This window comes from Rutilus rutilus (assembly GCF_951802725.1).
Source record: "Rutilus rutilus genome assembly, chromosome: 24".
NCBI lineage: Eukaryota > Metazoa > Chordata > Actinopteri > Cypriniformes > Leuciscidae > Rutilus > Rutilus rutilus.
In genome coordinates, this window is record NC_140228.1 from 13,489,211 (window position 1) to 13,508,344 (window position 19,134).

General features: G+C 39.0%; 2 protein-coding genes across 5 annotated transcripts; one reads left to right on the forward strand and one right to left on the reverse strand.

Moving 5' to 3' along the window:
• Window positions 1-385: 385 nt before the first annotated feature.
• Window positions 386-11,096, reverse strand: cdk8 (cyclin dependent kinase 8). 4 transcript variants are annotated; one of them, XM_084399014.1, is made up of 14 exons: window positions 11,014-11,096; window positions 10,604-10,927; window positions 7,473-7,548; window positions 6,419-6,529; window positions 6,181-6,321; window positions 4,936-4,993; window positions 4,704-4,835; window positions 4,480-4,623; window positions 3,485-3,554; window positions 3,323-3,395; window positions 3,022-3,119; window positions 2,801-2,879; window positions 2,502-2,663; window positions 386-1,541 (listed from the first exon to the last, which is right to left on the reverse strand). In XM_084399014.1, the coding sequence occupies exons 2-14, from the start codon at window positions 10,729-10,731 to the stop codon at window positions 1,416-1,418; spliced, it is 1,398 nt and encodes a 465-aa protein (XP_084255140.1). In that variant the 5' UTR covers window positions 10,732-10,927; window positions 11,014-11,096; the 3' UTR covers window positions 386-1,415. The 4 variants fall into 4 exon arrangements, with proteins under 4 accessions (XP_084255140.1, XP_084255138.1, XP_084255139.1 ...); XM_084399012.1 differs by having other exon boundaries at window positions 2,792-2,879; window positions 11,014-11,089; XM_084399013.1 differs by having other exon boundaries at window positions 10,604-11,087.
• A 718-nt stretch (window positions 11,097-11,814) lies between these two features.
• On the forward strand, window positions 11,815-18,717 carry rnf6 (ring finger protein (C3H2C3 type) 6). The gene is made up of 4 exons (XM_084399054.1): window positions 11,815-11,932; window positions 13,317-13,472; window positions 13,702-13,815; window positions 14,813-18,717. The coding sequence occupies exons 1-4, from the start codon at window positions 11,821-11,823 to the stop codon at window positions 16,645-16,647; spliced, it is 2,217 nt and encodes a 738-aa protein (XP_084255180.1). The 5' UTR covers window positions 11,815-11,820; the 3' UTR covers window positions 16,648-18,717.
• The last annotated feature ends 417 nt before the right edge of the window (window positions 18,718-19,134 follow it).

A 19,134-nucleotide genomic window follows, 5' to 3' on the forward strand; every position in this document is an offset into this window, starting at 1 on the left:
GGGTCAAATAGATGAAGAAAAAATTAATATGGGACTCCTATGAATGAAGTCATGGGAATGTGGCAATTACATCAAGCGATCTGAGCCAAGTCTATGTTTTAATGACCTAAGTCTAGATTCTTATGTAATCATTGTTATAGACAGTATAACACCACAATATAATAGTCCTTTGTTACAGACTTAGTAATACACTAAAATACCAATAGGCAGGAAACAGAAATGTTCCTGGCCAAACTGGCATTAGACGCAAGTTTAAAAAATAAAATAAACAGCTTTAAATACACTACTGTAATCCAGTGCAACAAACCTCAAATATTTTTCTTCATTTTAAATTATAAAAGATAACCCAGCCATATGCTCAATTATTTTAAAAGAGGCAAAAATGAAAGCATTGCCTGTGTTTTATTGCCACTGGAAATGTACACAAACACTCACACAACAGCTTTTCCACGTCTTCTTTCTTTCTTTTTTTAAATGCTTCCACTTTTATTGTCAGGATATTTGTTTCATGTAAAATATTTAATTACAATACAGTACAATGCATGTTCAATCTGCTGTCCACACACTTTTGTCATTAAGTTCTAAGGCCGATCTTTCACGCGTAACAGCCGGTGTGACAGCAAAATGGAAGTTGCTGACCTCTCCTAACGTAAAACCGAAACATTAAATTATTAACTACTAAAAATCAAGATTGTTGTATCTTTTATATCGCCTCCTACCAGTATGATCCAGCAGGGGGCACTAGAGGTTCTCATTATGCTTCAGTCAGCAGCTCCAGCACAGAGAATTCGGTCCCCAGCAATGGGCTAAAAGAGTGAGTGCTTGAGTATTCGTTATGTGTGAGTGTGAGTGTGTGTGTAAGGGCAGACGGATAGACAGACAGACTGACAAACGTCATTCTTGTCTTTGCTGGCAGTCACATAGCAGCTTTAAGTCTTGGAGAGGCCAACGGATTTTCCGAAGTGAGAACTAAAGAGATTGGATGGTACGGTGGATCCCCACCTCACTCCAAACCAGTCTCACTACATAGTGCAGCTGTTCAGTACCACATATTGAGAATGTTTGTTGCTTTTTTTTTTTTTTTTTCATGTGAAGTAGCACAGACTTGCAGCGAAGACTATCACCAATGGAACAAATATCTGTTTTTCATCAGCTTTTCACTTAAAGTTTATGCATTTAAAAAGAAAATCTTTCTCCTTTTGTAAGCGGAGTATAATGTCGGCTGTATGATACGGTGATAGTTGTTATGTTACGTATACAGTTATTGTTCCTGTGGTGTCTCTATGGAAATGCTGCACAGCAGAGCGCCCAGTGGGGTAAGAGGGCGGTTCAGCTCAGGTCCACACCCGCCCCCCTAAGTACATTCTCCCTATTGGGCACCGTAAAGGGGGGGTGGGGAGGGGGCATGGTCTGACTCAGTAGCGGTGGGTCTGGTGTGAGTACTGTGGAGGCTGCTGGGAGGTAGAGGAGTATCCCATGCTGCTTTGGGGCAATGATGTGCTTGGTCCTGGGTTCTGGTAGGCAGCATGTGGATTGGAGCGCTGGAACACAGAAGAAAAGCGACAGTCTTTGTTTTCAAATTTATGAAGCAACAAGCACTCAAGACACGAATGCTTGCATGCTAATGGTTCTTAGTGTTCAAAATGGAAACTCTCAGGATCTCACTGCGTGTCTGCAGTGTGGAGGAAAATGGACTGAGAGGCTATCGCAACTAAAGAGGAACAAAATGAGATGCTAGACAAAGGCAACCGAGCTCTTCATCACTTATATGTTGCTTTGGATAAAAGTATGTGCTAAATGAATAAATCTAAATGGAAATATGCCTAAATTACAGATATCAGCTGCAAATTTTTTGTCTCTTATGCTCTCCAGGACTGCATTTATTTGATCAAAAAACACTTTAAAATATCTCTTTTCTATTTTAAAATATCATTTATTCCTGTGATGGCAAAGCTGAATTTTCAGCATCATTACTCCAGTCTTCAGTGTCACATGATCCTTCAGAAATCATTCTAATATGCTGATTTGCTGGTGAAGAAGATTAACATTAGATGTCAATAAAACAATGTGTCACTTAAGTTATCCAGTGTTCATAGTTTGTTAGTTAGCTATAGCTTATTTACTGTTCATTATATATATTTTTTAATAAACGTGTAATGAAGTCAAGCGTTTATGAAAACTACCTTATGTGCAACTGAGTTTTACACAAACATTTAAGTTAAGTTTTCATTTGAGTAATAATTATATCTAAAAAAAAATAAAAAAAAATTTGTAGCTGAATATAATATTTTGGGCTCTGTTGTAAATTTTAACCTCTAATATCATTGTAATGTACCAAATGAGAGGGTCCCTGTATAGTTTACACAGCATTAGTTGGGAGAGATATGTGTGTGTGTGTGTGTGTGTGTGTGTGTGTGTGTGTGTGTGTGTGTGTACGTACACACTTATTAAACTGTCCTGTTTTAATAAAAAAGATAAAGGTTTGTGTTTTCACGCGTTACCTGGTAATCTGAGGTCATGATCAGGCCACTTGAGGTAGTAGTGGGCGGAACCACTCTCACCTTCTTCAGAGGCGGGCCTTGTGCGTGGCTGTTGTCAGGGTTACCTGTGTGTCCCGCCCCATTGGTGTGGTTGTTCCCCTGCTGTTGCTGCTGCTGGTTTTTCTGCATGTGGGTGACAAAGAGAAAGAGAAAGAGAGTCAGGGGACATGATCATATTCAAATGCATATTTTTTTTAAATAGCTGTAATAAATATTAACGAGACAAAGAGTAAAAAAAACGGAAAACACACATTTCTTACTTTATCTGCCTTGTCTTCTGGCTCCTCTTCCGTCAGGAATTCCCGTTTGGGATAAGGAATCTGGCATCCAGCAAAGACACTAAACAAAAAGATTTGAAGTTATGTAAGTAGAGCCCTGTGGTTGGCCTAATTTCAGTGTACGTACATTAAACATACAGAAATCCTAATCAAAATCACTCATGTCAGACAAGATGGCTGATTTTACGTTTCGAATCACTCACTCAGACGTGGGTAACGGCTCCTCCAGGAAGTACGGGTCTTGCATGGCCTGCTCAGATGTGATTCGGCGGATTGGGTCCATAGTAAGCAGCTTTTGCAGCTGAGGGAGTGCAGATGTTGAAAATTTAAACAAATTTTAATTAATAAGGGTATGTGTACATGACAACGATGAACTAAAAACGTTGACAAAACTCATAAAAAGTTATATTTTTTGTTGAAACCTATGTCATTTAAACGGCCCCTAATTAAAGTATATAAAATGAACATACAGTATGAGACCTGCAATTCTTTTCGCCCACTTACCAAGTGGAATGCTTTGCTGTCAGGTTTGACTTTATGTTTCTCCATATACTTTATAAGGCTGCAGTTAGTGTATCTACAGCAAGAGGGACAAACACCATCAAATCAAACACTAGTACATGAAACACCTTATTAATAACATTTTGAAGATGAAATCAAACTAACGTATTCCTCCTGAAGTCTTTCATCAACGTGGAGTGTTCCGGCATCTTCTTAATGTCCTCCCAGTCTTTGTCTGAGGAGAAAATTAGATTGCGCACAAAGATTACTGACTGAAGCATTGTTAAAGGAACACTCCACCGTTTTTTGAAATAGGGCTTATTCACCTTCTTTCCTACATTTAGATAGGTGGGCAAATGCATTTTTGTCTCAGTGCATGCATTGTTTTAGTTTGACAGGGTGAGCGCTAGCTTAGCTTAGCATAATGAATGGAATCCTTTGTTGCCAGCTAGCATGTCCTGAGTAAAAGTGATATAAAAAATAAAAAAAACCCACCTAATTACTACTTGTGGCCTGCGTATTCACAACAAGTACAAATAGCGATGCAGATTAACACTAGGTGATTTCCTATGCAGATATTGACTTGGGACTATATTAGGGGGAAGAGCAGTGCTTTGCCTGTGACTTGGGCGCACAGATATCACACCCAAGTAGCAGTGCTTGGCCTGTGCTTCCCCCTAATATAGTCCTTAATATATAAGTCAATATCTGCATAGGAAATCGCCTAGTGTTAATCTGCATCGCTATTTGTACTTGTTGTGAATACGCAGGCCACAAGAAGTAATTAGGTGTTTTTTTTGTTTTTTTATATATCACTTTTACTCAGGACATGCTAGCTGGCAACAAAGGATTCCATTCATTATGCTAAGCTAAGCTAGCGCTGACCCTGTCAAACTAAAACAATGCATGCACTGAGACAAAAATGCATTTGCCCACCTATCTAAATGTAGGAAAGAAGGTGAATAAGCCCTATTTCAAAAAACAGTGGAGTGTTCCTTTAACCTTCAACTTTAACGAACTGTACCTGTAAATATAAATATTTAAATACAAAAAAGACAGATTTTTTACTTCTATGGATTGTTTCTGCAAGAGAAAATGACCTTTGACCTGTTATGACCCCTGAATCGTCTAGATTTGAATGAAAAGTGGATGTTGAATACCTGCAGGAAAGCCCATGACATTAAAGATCCGGTCCAGCTGATCGTGATGGTAGGGATTACTAGTCTTGATGTCCTCTTGTCGACAGTGGAAGATCGGCTCTGAGGTCAAAAGCTCAGCGAAGATACAGCCAATCGCCCATATATCTGTAAAGCAGAGAGAAAATCATCTAAAAAACACTTTTTAAAATGAGCATTTGCAAGATGCTCATAAACTAGCGTCTCACCGATGGCTTTGGTGTAATGTCTGGCTCCCAGCAGCAGCTCTGGTGCTCTGTACCAGAACGTAACAACTACAGGGTCCAGATCTGCTAAAGGCTTCAGTGGTGAGTTGAAGAGCCGTGCAAAACCCATATCAGCTGCACGTAAGGGAAGGAAGTTTAAAAATGCTTATGGACGTGCATCAACACATTCAGATAAACGCATCTCTCCTTTTTGTCAAAAGAGCTGATGTCATACCTATCTTCACACGTCCTCTTTCAGGACCTTCTCCCATTACCAATATGTTTGCAGGTTTCTGTGGTGAAAGAGTCAAAGGTCAGAGCTGTAACACTTCCTCTCTCATTTCAGTGTGGCAAGTGATGCTGTAACCAGGGTCCAAAATTAACTTGTTTGCAAATTTTTGGAATTTTGAAACCTTACCATGCATGAATAATTCTTTATGGCCACGAAACGGTATTTTGGAATATTTTTATTAGGGTCAAGATGTTTCCCTGCGTTTTTGTGACAACCATACCAAGTTTGGGTTGTGATGTTAAAGCAGATGTGATTAGGTTTGGAACCAAGAACTGGTTCTTATTCAGAACATGATCCGTTTAAAAAAAGAAGAAAAATACAACTAAATGAAGTTTGGTTTCATTAACACTGTTTTTGCAATAATTGCTTTACATTTATTTATAATTCATCATTCATTAATCTGGCAACAGTGTTATTTTAGTATTATTTATATATTGTTATAAGCATTTATATTTTTTAACTTTATTTTCATATTTTCAGTTTTCATTTTATCTTAAGTTTTAGTAAGTTTGTTATATGCTTTTGTCATTTTTAATTTAATTTTTTCCAAGGGAAATTTTGGTATTTCATTTGGGCTATTTCTCAGTATAAAAAATAAAAATAAAAAGTGTAATATTTCTATTTAGGTGAATATATTTTTTAGTTTAGTTCTAGTAATTAGTACATCTTTAACTTATTTATTGCCAAAGCAACAAATATTTTCATTATCTTAAGTTTTAGTCATTTTGCTATGTGCTTTTGTCATTTTTAATATTTCTATTTAGTTTTAATTGCTTTTTTTGTTTTTTTTTTACATCTTAAACTTATTTATTGCCAAAGCAACATTTCTAAATTTTAAGTGTTTTAAGCTTTTCATTTAATATTAATATTTTAGTTTAGTTTTAGTTTTATTTCAATTGCCTTTTTTTTTTTTTTTTTTTTTTACTTTTAAGTTAATTTTGTTAAATTCCATCCTTACATTTGTTGTGACAAGGAAATATTTGTAAAAAAAAAAATCTTACATAAATGCTGCCACCTACTGGAAAATCTTTCATGGGATTTCTAATAATCAGCCTAATGTGAGAACATTCAACACACACACAACTACTACTTTTAACCAAGATGACCACAAAAAGAATGATAAACATGGCAAATGAGCTACTTCTGTATGAACATTAACTATTCAAATGAACACACAGAGAACCTCACCAGGTCTCTGTGCAGGACCCAGTTGGCGTGCAAATAGTGGATGCCGTCCAGGATCTGGTAGAGCAACGACTTTACCATCCCGCGGGGCAGCTGAAGAGGCTTCTTATTGGCCTTGGAGGCTCTGTGGAACTTGATGATGTGCTACAAAGACACATAAACCATCAACAAGATATGTACTGTATAGAAACATTTCTCTGTGTGTGTGCATAATGCATATGAGTGCCTGACGGTGTGTTACCCAGAGGTCATGCTCAGCGTAGTCAAAGAGAAGCCACACTTTGCGGTCTGCATGTGACAGGAAAACCTTCTGCAGTGAGATCACATTGGGGTGCTTCAGTTCACGCAGCAGCTGCAGGGAGCAAACAAGAACGAACACACACAGTTTGGCGCACATGCTGAGACAGACATCTACAGAGGCCCCTGCAGAAAGTTACCCAAAGTACACAAAAACACTTCAGCCTGAAGTATGCTTGTTAAAACCATAGTTTGGTCAAAAATGAAAATTCTGTCATCGTTTATTCACCCTCATGTTGTCCCAAACCTGTATGACCAAGGAACGCAAAAGGAGAAACTTTGAATAAAGTGCTGGTCGATCTTTTCCAGGCAAGTGAATGGGATCATAAAAGTGGGCCATATGACCCATGTGCAATATTTCAAATCTTATGAAAATAATTTGCATAAAAGCTACAAATAATCTTCACCTTCAGTGGACAGTTAATCGTTGAACCCAAGAAATGGATCAGTTGCAAACAAATCATTCAGTTTTGTGAACTGGATCACCTGATTCATTGATTAGAGCAGACACAAAAGAATGATTCGTTCATTAATCTGACAAAACTAGTTACAGTTACAGCACGTCAAGGTGAGATTCATTTTCAGCCTGTTTCTCACAAAGTTGTCACATGATTTAGCATATGATAATTTGTATGGACCACTAATATGATATTATAATGGGGTCTTTTTTCATTATTTTAGAACTCATTCACTTTCATTATATTGAAACTGTCAGGTTTTAAAACAACATGAGAGTGAATCAATAATGACAGTGAGTCGTCCTTTACTGCATTATGAGAGAATACGAGTATGCATTCTAACATCGAAAAAATACACACTATATCTCTAAAGAGCACTTATATTGCACTTACAATTTCATAGAGCTATTCACAGTTTAACACTAAAATATTCACACGCTGCAAATGTATTTGGAACTTATTTCACCTAGATGGCATGTGCCATTTCTACTTGAAGAAGATCCTCTTGACAGGAACACATTTAAAGCTTGATGTACTTACTGCTATCTCTCTGCAGGCGGACATAGAGATCCCTGTGCCTTCAATCTGCTTCAGAGCATAATCTTTATCATCCTTCCTGCAAATAGACATATCAGCAACCGCAATTACTCTTCAGTGTATTACATTTCCCTAAATCTTTACCTACAGATCATATTAAATCCCCATTTAGAGAGAAAAAAATCCACAGGGAAAGACCAAGCAGAATTTAGCAAGATGTTAACTTTCAATATTAGCACACTCTCGTAAAGTCAAAAGTCTCCTGGTGGCTGATGTGAGACATAGAAGGTATAGCCCATAATAGCCCATAAAATTTCACAACGCCCTGTCCAGTTTCTGGAGAACAAATTAGCTGTAAACCAGACATAAACAACCAGCTTCTATGGTGAACAAAAACATTTTTATACACTTTGGACCTTCAAGTGAGACTCTGGCCGCCAGGCAGTCTGGACTTTAATAGCCCAGCTTTGGGTGTCTGACGCGTCTCACTTAAACACCGGCACTTCAGAACCAACTTAACTCATCAGCAGATCCATTCTTCCTCTGCCAAGATAGTTCGCAACTGGTGTGAGCAAAATATTGTTGTGCTTAGGACTAAATCAAATCTCTTGTGATAGCACTAAATGCAATAAAAATGTTGTGAAAATTGGGAGGAATGCTATTTCATATGCCTCAATATCACCGGCGATGCCCTTCAGACATTGAGTGTTATTCTCAATCAAGTTTTCCTTGTAGTAAATGTAGAATAGGCTTTTTAAAGTTTTTTTTTTTTCATTCTCTGATGTTGCAGCTCTAATTTCTAATCAGTAAATGCAAAACTCTTTAAATCATGGATTTACTGTACTATTTCGTTCCAAGAGTAAGCATTAAACCATGGTTTCAATTAAACTGGAATTAGAAATTTAGTTCCATATGAAATATTAGTTATAAATTTCTAGATTCTGTTGTAATAGTTTAAATGCTAATAATCAAAAAGGATATCTAATCAACTGAATCTATAAAATGTTACCAATTTAATTATTTTTGTGCAATTTGTAATTTGGGGTTTTTAGAGATTCTGTGTTGTCTGTTTTAAGTTCTTTGGATTGTGTTTTATGATTTAATACAAATTTAGTACCAAAACAGTGGTAATCAAATAAATGCATAACAATTTGACTCATATTTTAAAATGTAATCATAATAGATTTGAAAAATTCCTTTAATTTTTTGGGCAGACAAACTACTGCACATCAGAGGTTTACTGTTCAAATGGCCAAAACATTGTGTGATATTCTTTAAAACAAATGTTTTTATAAACTGTATTACTTTGAGAAGTACATTCTACTGTACAACAATAATATATTTCTCACACTGTCTACAAATTCTTATTTTGGCCGGTTATAGTGTAGATTTTTGAGTATCTGATGATAGTTGTATCAAATGAAATGGTGCAATGCTGGTGAAGTGACTCTCAGAGTGGCTCCGGAGATGAAGTTCATGCGTTCATGTCCTTGAAAACACTAGAAGAGTCACATCATGTACTTCAGTACAGCAGACGACATTCAGACAGATGCAGAAGAGTCTTTTTAGTGGTTTAATATCCACAGAGACTAATCCATATCTCGATTTGATATGATATCGATAACATCACTGATTTATTCATCTAAATTCTGTGACACTACACGTTATGCAGTCAAATTCAATTTTTATTACTGCCATTTTTCGCATCATTAAAAAAGACTAGCATGGGTGTGGTGCAGTCTATTAGAAAGCATGATAAGTTACTTGAAACTAATATAATAGATCTGATCTTAGAAAGGTTACACTTGTCATACTGTTATTTTCAGCTCTTTGATCATTGTGATTGAACTTTGAGGAGAATCATTTGTCTTGCTTTGGATGAAGAGCACAGACAAATCCCTGTGTTTTTGTCCCAGGTGTGAGCAAGTTTTGCAGAACCTATTCCTACATAGTAAAATAATTTCAACACCCTTTTCACCACAAACCAGGTACAGCTTATATTCTATGCCTATCCTCTTCTGTAAGCATGAATAAATGCAATTAATTTACACATCACTACTCAAGTCTTATTTTACAGAATATAAGAGGTCCTTTGTTATATACACCGGCCTTTTTGCCTTGGAAGGGCTTTGTTGACACAAACCAATATGAAGAAAGGCTCGTCAAGGCTGTAACAACCTTTCATAATCCTCGACATCTGCTGTATTAAACTGTTAAAAACACCAAAGTCACTGACGCAACCAGTGCAAATGTAGAAATAATTCAATAGAGCACCAAATGAGAAGTAGAAACCCTGCAGACACCTGAAAGTGCTAAGAAAAATGTTCAGTGAACCCTGATCTCCATAATAATAATAACAATATCTCAAAAGTGACGCCAATCACATCAGCAATGGATTCAGGTGTCGACAGGAAATTGAAAGACATCTTTACACAGCTGAGGTGACAAATGACATCACAAGTATGAGGAAGGCTGGATACTCTGTATGCAATTACATACTTCCGCAAAGGAACGCTGGCAGAAATGTTATGAATTATGAAATAAATGGAATTGCTTTAAATATAACATTATGAATATAGAATCATGATATTCTAAATTAAATATGAAACTACTCATTAGAATTCTCTGCCATGACGGAGTAAACAAGCTATGATGCTGCATTTTATTCTCAAAGAATGTAAAGCAGAATCTTTTGATACTAGAGCCAGAGCTGCATGGTTTAGAGCTGATTTTACGCAACATTGTGTCTTTTGGGTCAGCTGTGTAAACATGCCTTTGGCCAAGTGTAGTTTTTATCGGAGGAAAATATAATTTTCCACGTCACGAAGAAAAAAGCAACACACGCTATCGCATATCGAAATCTGCATCAAATGCACCTGTGCCCATCATAACTGCATAAGCTCGTCAATCACAACAACACTCCTGCCTGCAGACGTACATTCACAATCCCCTCGAAATAAGCCTCCGCTGAAACTGTGAGCTGTGAATATCAAACTCTCTTTGAAGACAAGAGAGCTGTCTCTCTAAAACACGGGGCCGAGTGCGGATAACACGGTCTGTTTTGGTTTCTGAGAGCAGAACGCGACGGGAGCGCAGGCCTCATATCGCTGCACAAGTCCATCCTGCAAACTCACCCATCTTTCCTCTTTGCTTTGTACACATGACCATATGTCCCCCGTCCAACTTTACATCCCTCGTACTCAAAGAGATCCTCGACTCGTTCTCTCTCCCCGGTGAGCTTCACTTTGAAGTCATAGTCCATTTTCACCGTTATTCCGGGGATCCGGGCTGTGGCTTCCCTTTAAAGCGCCGCTGGGGAGGCAACTTACTTCAAGCCCCGTTTAGACAATTAGTTGCCTTCCCTCGCGTCGCTTTCAGCTCAACTAAAGAGTCCACATCTACCTCGCGCGATTACTTGTTGGAGCTGAAACGACGTATGAACCACGTGTGCTTTTGATCTAAGAAAAAGTGCAGAGTGTTATTGGACTACCAGTCGCTTTCTTTGATATTTCTGTGCAACTGCGCCGCTCAGCCGGTATCTCACCCGGGAGAGTTGAGCGTCCACGAACGGCAATGTCGCAAAACGTCGTGAACGTCGCTACCAACCACACAGACGACGAGGGCTTTGTGGCGCACCACGTGGATTTTAACTCTTTGCTAAAGAGCGCCTTTGTTTTTCTGTTTTTCATGCGTATGTACACTTTAGAATTAAGATAAAATACATAGATGAATGTTAATTAACAATATATTATTAACAACACTTATACAAAGTATATCTGTTTAAATTATACAAACAATAAAAGTAGATAGAGCATTATAATGGAGTATAATAAAACAAAATAACACAAATATTATTTTAACTATCAATATTATATTTATTAACAATAATATTGAATGACATTTTGCATTTACATTCATACAAAACACTACACGAATAAGTTATTTTGTATGGTATATTTGCCTGAAATATATATACAGTATACACACACATATATAATATATATATATATATAAATATGATTATATATACACACATATGTATTATATAAATACATAGCGCTATATAAATGTAATGAATTATTATTATTATTATTATATACACACATATATATGTGTGTATTATATATGTATAATGAAATTTTTACAGGGGGTTAATCTATATACTGTATATTGCATTGATTATAATTTTATTGTAATTTTAGAGAATATTTTTGGGACATTCCTTTTTTTCAGCTACTTTAAGGATTGAAGAAAAATTTTCAACAACAAACAATGTGCTAAACAAATGTTATTAATATAGTTATTATCATAGTATTATGGCTGTATTACTGTGGGAACTGGCTTTGCGCACATGGTAGCTGTCCGGGCAGTTGTTTGTGTAGCTCCGTTGGTCCCATCTTGGCTACATTGTAATCAGAGCGGAGAGGAAAGAGAACTCGTCCATATTACAGCTGCTGTTTCAGGTACTTACACATCTATTACTAGCTTCGTTTTTTTATTTTGTTCTCATTCTGGACAGTATTACTATATGACATATTTTGTTACATTCTTGCGTCATTGACATTTTTCCTTATGTTGTCAAAATAATGATCTAAACCTTTCATTGGCCCACAGTTAGCCTGTCAGCAATCTGTCGACACCATCAAAGGTGTTGCGCATTTAAAATGACAGCTCGCTCTGCCGCATGACTTGCGTTTGCCCGATGACAGACGATGGTGACAGTTTAATGACAAATTTCAGATATGAATTTCACCCTGTGTAGAGTGCTAGCCTAGGCTTTTTATTGTCTCTGGGATAGGTTGCTAGCTGACATGGAGCCCGACTTTTTCTTTGTCATGTCCCTCCTCTAAGCGATGCTGAGTGGGCAGTCTGGCTGTCAGTCATCGCTTCTCGGACGCTGATTGGTTGTGAGGCTGACAGCGTCAGTTTTGGTGCTTGGCTTGTTCTGCGGTGTTGTCTGTGGCCTACTGTATCATTACAGAGCAGCAAGATTGTTTGAAATGACTGGGGTGTTATTTATATGAATTGATTTAACACTATTGTCAACGTCACGTCGCCCTCGGTGTGTTTTCAACATGTGTCAAAGCTGTTTTGCTTCCACATGAAGGATTTACGGATTGCCTTTCTGAGGCGTTCATTTTGTCGTGCTGTCTCTTAATGGTGGCTGTTTTAGACAGAGAAGTTTATGTCTCAGGTTCTCTTTACATAAATCTAGCGATATTTTGAAAGAACATTTTCTTGCCTTTTCAGTATCATGGATTTGTATATGGAGCTAGCTTCTACATTATTATTGACCATGATATCATTAGGGTAAACTGATAATTAGCAGGGTCTATAATGATGCATTTATATTGCTGTCTTTGTGTTTTTATTGAAGAAGAGTAGTTGACATGAGACACTTTTAAGTGATTATGTCTATCTATATTCATAATAGCCTACTATTCTCTATTGAAATCAGCATTTTGCTCATTTGCTTATTTGTTTGGAATTATTAGGCATGGATCTTTAATGGATTTATATTGAGACACTACATGACATTGGACTCTTAAAAATTAAACTAATCAAATGTGATTAAAATGGAAACGCTTAAAATAAATGGTGATCAGTTAAAGGACCAAAGATTTTACACGTTCCCTTATAAACATAGATGTTAATGTTAATAATAATAAAGTCCATGAACAGGTTATGCATAATCTACTTTATATTAGGTTGACATTTATAAGAAAATTGCAAATGTAAACTACACCGTGGAACTAAACAGAGATAAAGCCATAACCAGGTAGCTTAAGTATCTATTTAAGAGTAATTGTGATTCATTTTTTTTGTCTGTGCCATATCTGTGAGCAGCGGTTTCTGTGGTGATGGACCCTCCCGGCGGCCGAGACGAACGTCATCGTCAAGCGGAGCGGCTTCGGCGGGAGGAGGCATACTATCACTTCATTAATGAACTGAGTGAGGAGGAGTACAGACTAATGAGAGACAGCAATCTTCTGGGAACACCTGGTAAGAACACACCAAATCCAGCCGTATGAAAGATGCACACCTTGTTTATGGCACATAGTCCAATAAACATGTCTCAGTAAATTGTCTTTGTTGCATTGTTATATTATCAAAGTTTCTTACCCTTACACTGAAAAATAAAATTCAAAGCATGAGGAAATTCCTAACCTTAGCCGTCTACTCAAATGAACAATAGATATGGAACTTACATAAGGTGTGTCTTTGATTACAGGTGAAGTCACAGCAGAAGAGCTGAGGCAGCGTCTGGATGGTGCGAAGGAGCGAGTGTCATCTCAGCCACGCCCTGAACCCCGCCCACAGAGCAGTGAGGCCGAGGGCAGTAGCGGTGAGGACGCGGAGGAATGCTTTCGAATTCTGTTGCTAAATAATCAGCTTGTTTTGTATAAAAGAAATGCCTCACAGGCAGTCCCAATGCAATTACAAAACCATTCAAGATGCATCTGCATTTTTAGCTACAGTGTAGGGGCACAAATCTTTGGGTTGTGAAGATATATAGCATTATGCAGCCACACTAAAACATCTGATCTAACCCACCAATAGAAATAGAATGAAGCTGGCAGAAATGTAATGTCAGACAGAGTTAACATAAACTGTCGTTGTCAGTTCACGATTGTGATTCTTGTGTAAATATACGTTACCGTTAAAAGTTTGTGGTCAGTACGTTTTTTTTCTTTTCTTTTTTGCTCACCAAGGCTGCATTTGTTTTGATCAAAAATACAGTTTAAACAGTTATATTGTAAATTATTACAATTTACAAGAACTGTTTTCTATTTTACAATGTATTTTATTCATGATGGCAATGCTGAATCTGCCATTACTTCATTCTTCAGTGTCACATGATCATTCAGAAATCATTCTAACATGTTGATTGGATGCTCAAGAAACATTTATTATTATGTAGTTTTACTGCTTAATATTTTAATTGAAACTGATTTTTTTTTTTTTTAGGATTCTTTGATGAATAGAAAGTTTAAAAGAACAATATTTATTTCAAGTAAAAAATATCTGTAACATTATAAATGTCTTTACTGCCACTTTTAAACAATAACTAATATAGGTTTTTTTTTGTCCTTGGCTGTAAAAAATTTGCAACACTTATTATATAACACATTATTTGTAATGTTTTGTCCTCTGAATACTTTTTAATAATCAGAATTAAAATGTAGATTTTTTTTAATTGATTCAAAATTGTGATACATCTGTGAATCTTAAAATATTAAGGAATCAAATTAGGTTTTGCAAGTAAAAAAAAATGTTTTATTAATTACCCTTGTATTCATCAATATTTATATGACTTTTACAATATAATCTTTCTTTTCCAGGTCCAGTCGAGCCAGGTGCTGAGACGTCTAATGGAGACTCTCTGCTAGAGTGGTTGAACACATTTCGGCGGACAGGAAATGCCACACGTAGCGGACAGAGTGGAAACCAAACTTGGCGCGCCGTCAGTCGCACCAACCCCAACAGCGGCGAGTTCCGCTTCAGTCTTGAGATCAACATCAACCACGAGCAACCCGAGCCTGGAGAACACAGCGACACCCCTGACCCGACTGAACTCCCAATGCCACCGCCTCCTCCCCCTCCTCCTCCTCCCCCCCCTCCCCCCCCAGTGTCTTCTGCCTCTGCACCCACGACCCCTTACAACCCCTCAAGGTCTGCACCTTACTCACTTCAACACCCCACGCCGTACTCTACGGCCAGGCCCACCCTGGGAAGGAGGGCCGCGGTGCGCCGCACTCGCAGTAGCACGACTCCGCCTGTAACGCCGCCTCTGACCTCACAGGCTCCTCCCACAGTTTTGAGGAGGAACTTGCCTTCTTTGCCAAGCTCTCCTCCTCCACAGGCCCCACTCGCGTTTCAGTCACAAGAGCAGGATGGTAGTGCCGTAAGGGGGCAAATACAGGTCACAACCTCCTCGGTTAACACAGAGGAGGGGCAGAATGGAAATGAAGGCCCGGACTGCCCCACCGCTCTGCCTCAGACCGGCCCCCAGGTGGCGCCAGCTGCCCGTGAGACACGAAACAGCAGGACTCGTTCACGTGGCCGCATGCGCCGGGCGGCGGGAGCAGGTGGGGCTTTGTCTCGCTCTTCGAGACGTAGCCGGTCCCCCCTGGACAGAAACCCAGCCTCCAGCGTTAGCCCTACCCATAGTAGCACCACTGCCCCAGTGGAGTCCACTGGAAGTACGGCTGTTGCTATGGAGATGGGCGAGGCCGCCACAGAGCCAGCTGCTCCTACGGATCCTCCGGAGGCAGGTGAGGAAGAGGGGGAGACTCCTGTGTCAGGCGCTGGAGGTGTGCGTCGCCACCCCACAATCATGCTGGACCTCCAGGTTCGGCGCATCAGGCCAGGTGAGAACCGGGACAGAGACAGCATCGCCAGCCGCACTCGCTCTCGTGCTCGGGCTGCTGAGAACACGGTCACCTTCGAGAGCGACAGCGGCGGCTTCCGCCGTACCATCTCACGCTCGGAGCGTGCAGGAATCCGCACTTATGTTAGCACTATACGCATCCCGCTGCGCCGCATTTCCGAAACGGGCCTCGGCGAGCCCAGCTCCATGGCGCTGCGGTCTATCCTGCGTCAGATCATGACCGGCTTCGGTGAGCTTAGCTCCCTCATGGAGACGGAAGCGGACTCAGAAACTGCGGCACCCAACCAGGACTCCGCTCCTGCTGCCGGAGCCCAGGCTTACCGCGTCGGTAGCGCAGAGGGCGGTGCGGCCCACGGCGGAGTGGAATCGGCACAAGAAGGTTTAGTGGAGGGCGAGGAGGAAGGACAAGTGCGGGTGAGCAGGACTGGGCCGGAGGGACGACCTAGCAGCAGGGACACTAACAACCTGGTGGAAAACGGCACATTGCCCATCCTAAGGCTGGCGCACTTTTTCCTTCTCAATGAAGACGAAGACGAGGAGCACCCACGGGGTCTCACCAAAGAACAGATCGACAATTTGGTCACACGCACTTACGGTCAGGTCAACATGGAGGGCGAGCAGGGTCGCGCTTGCAGCGTCTGCATCAACGAGTACGCTCAGGGCAACAAGCTGCGCCGCTTGCCCTGCGCCCACGAGTTCCACATCCACTGCATCGATCGCTGGCTATCCGAAAACAACACCTGTCCCATCTGCAGGCAGCCTATTCTGTCCAGCCATCAGGAATGATGTTAGGCTATAGCTATCAATCAATGGACTGAACGAGTGACACTTCTTCCACCTTCGGTGGAACCTGTACATAGTGCTTCAATGTTTTCATTCTCTGAGATTCATTTTATTCAAGCTAAAGGTAGAACCAAAAGCAGAAAAAGACTATAATGCAGAGATTTAACAAAGCTTTATTTTTTTAGACTCCTTTTGTTTTCATTTCTTCCTCTTCTTCCATTCTCCATTTGCTTTGTGGACATATTAACAGACGGCGTGACTAACTCAAACGGAGTTAGGAATATTAGCTTCAGCTACAGGTGCATTCACGTTTACCAATGTTCAGCAAATTTTCATGGGCGAAATCCAATTTCGTGAGGGTGAAACTAAAAGATTGCTAATCGAATGTCTCAACCGATTCAACTTGGTCACGCATTTACTACGCTGACCAACAGAAAGCTGCTTGGTTTGAAAGTGACTTCTGTGTGAGTGGTGCTTCATACATCTCTACACTATTTACAATGGACATTTTTTTGCCCATGAAATTTCGCTACATGTGACTGCACTATAATTCTGTCTCACAAATTTTAAGTTTGGCGGCTTCAAAAAAATGGATAAACCTCTTAAAACTCTTTAAGGACATGTAAATATATGAATGTCTGTGTTTCGGTTTTAACAGTAAGACATATTGTAGAAAGAACCATATGCTGTTTCATTTGCATTTTCAAAAGGAACTTTTACTTTTAAGCGCTTGCTGAGAAATCCACCGGTTTTGAAGCTCTATGAGTCCTTCATGTGAATGCTCCCTAATGTTGGGCAGTGTACTTTTAAATGCGTTTTCAATCAAAGCAGGTTTTTAGTGTGAATTTTTTTTTTTTGATGGGGTCGAGAAGAATAGTTATGGCATATGAATGATGCATCTGGTCATAGATGAATTTGTCACTGAAATTCCAATAGCTGCATCTGCATCTTTATATTACGGGAAATGGCAATGAGCATCTCCATAAACACTACAGAACACACAATTTTTTAAGCGTGGTCATTATTTTTCCAATGGACTGAATATGCTTTGAGTGTCATTACATGTCTAATGAGAACAAGCCATTTGCATTTGAACAACAGTTTTGGAGAGCCGATCAGATTATATGATTTTGTATGAGCTAGTAAGTGCATGCTTGATTTGTACCTGAGTATAAACCCTGTCAACGCCCTGCACATAGTTCACAATATTTAAATGAAAAGCTGAAATTGATTATCACTTGAAAGCACTTGTCAGCCGCCGCACTATAAGACAGTACATTCGAGCCTGTCATAGGCCAGACTTCTTCCAGGGTGATTCAATGGTACAAGGAGGCAATGAAAGATATTGAATGATGGTTCAATATTACAGTATAACATACCTGTGTTTTTGTTGTTTTCCTACTTTTACCCTCACGTTTAGCTATTTCTAAAGTTCTTATCATCACATGCTCCGTATCGCAGACACGTTGTGCCCTGTTTACCTTCCCTCAGTATTTAAGCATACAATGGTTTCACTTATGGCCTTGTCTGACAGCCCTGTTTGCTCTGAGTCACCATTTTGTACCCTTCATGCAGTGTTGCTCGTTCCCCATGTGAGGCAGAGCGTGAAGTAGGACTTCTGAATGAAAGATCATGAATGTAGTGGTATCTTGCGTCTTTCCAAGGTACACTTTTCCTCAATGTACAATAGATGTCTGCTTATGTTTCAGGATCTCGATTAAAACAATGACAGAATCTGTTATTCGACACCTGTCCTCGATGTTATTGTTTTCTTGTATACTAAAATATCCCTTTATTTTGTCTGTATGTTGTGAGGATGTGTGTTATATAAGAAGAGTGAATTGTAAGTATGTGTGTAGCAAATGTGTGTGTATATTGCTGAATGGAACAGAATGGTTTTTGAGCTGATGTGTGGCTGCGAGTGGGGGATCTTTGGCCATGAAGTTTAGATATTTAATGATGAAAAATGGACATCATTGCGCTATGACTATGTATTATGTTATAATGTGATGCTGAAACAGAAGAATATGTATTCTGTTACTATGTAATAAAATAAAACACATTGATTTTTTTCTTCTCTGCTCCCTAACAATGGAATGATAGACATGCTTTGTTTTATACAGTATAGTTCCACTCAAGTTTGGGGTCACATAATATTTTTATTCAGCAAAGATGCGTTCAATTGATCAACAGTGACAACAAAGACTTTCATAATGTTACAAAAGATTTCTATTTCAAATGAATGCTGTTCTTTTGAACTTTCTACTCATCTATATATATATATATATATATATATATATGAAGACTTCAGATGCAAAAGCCTCGAAGTGCCATCTGAAATTTTCTTCTAAAATGAGTATTTTTATCAAGCTCATATATTTAAGTTCAGTAATTTCACTTTAATGACAATTAATAGGTAATTTTCATTGCCATTAAAGTGAAATAAGTGAACATAAACATTCAAGCTTGATAAAAATGATCATTCTAGAA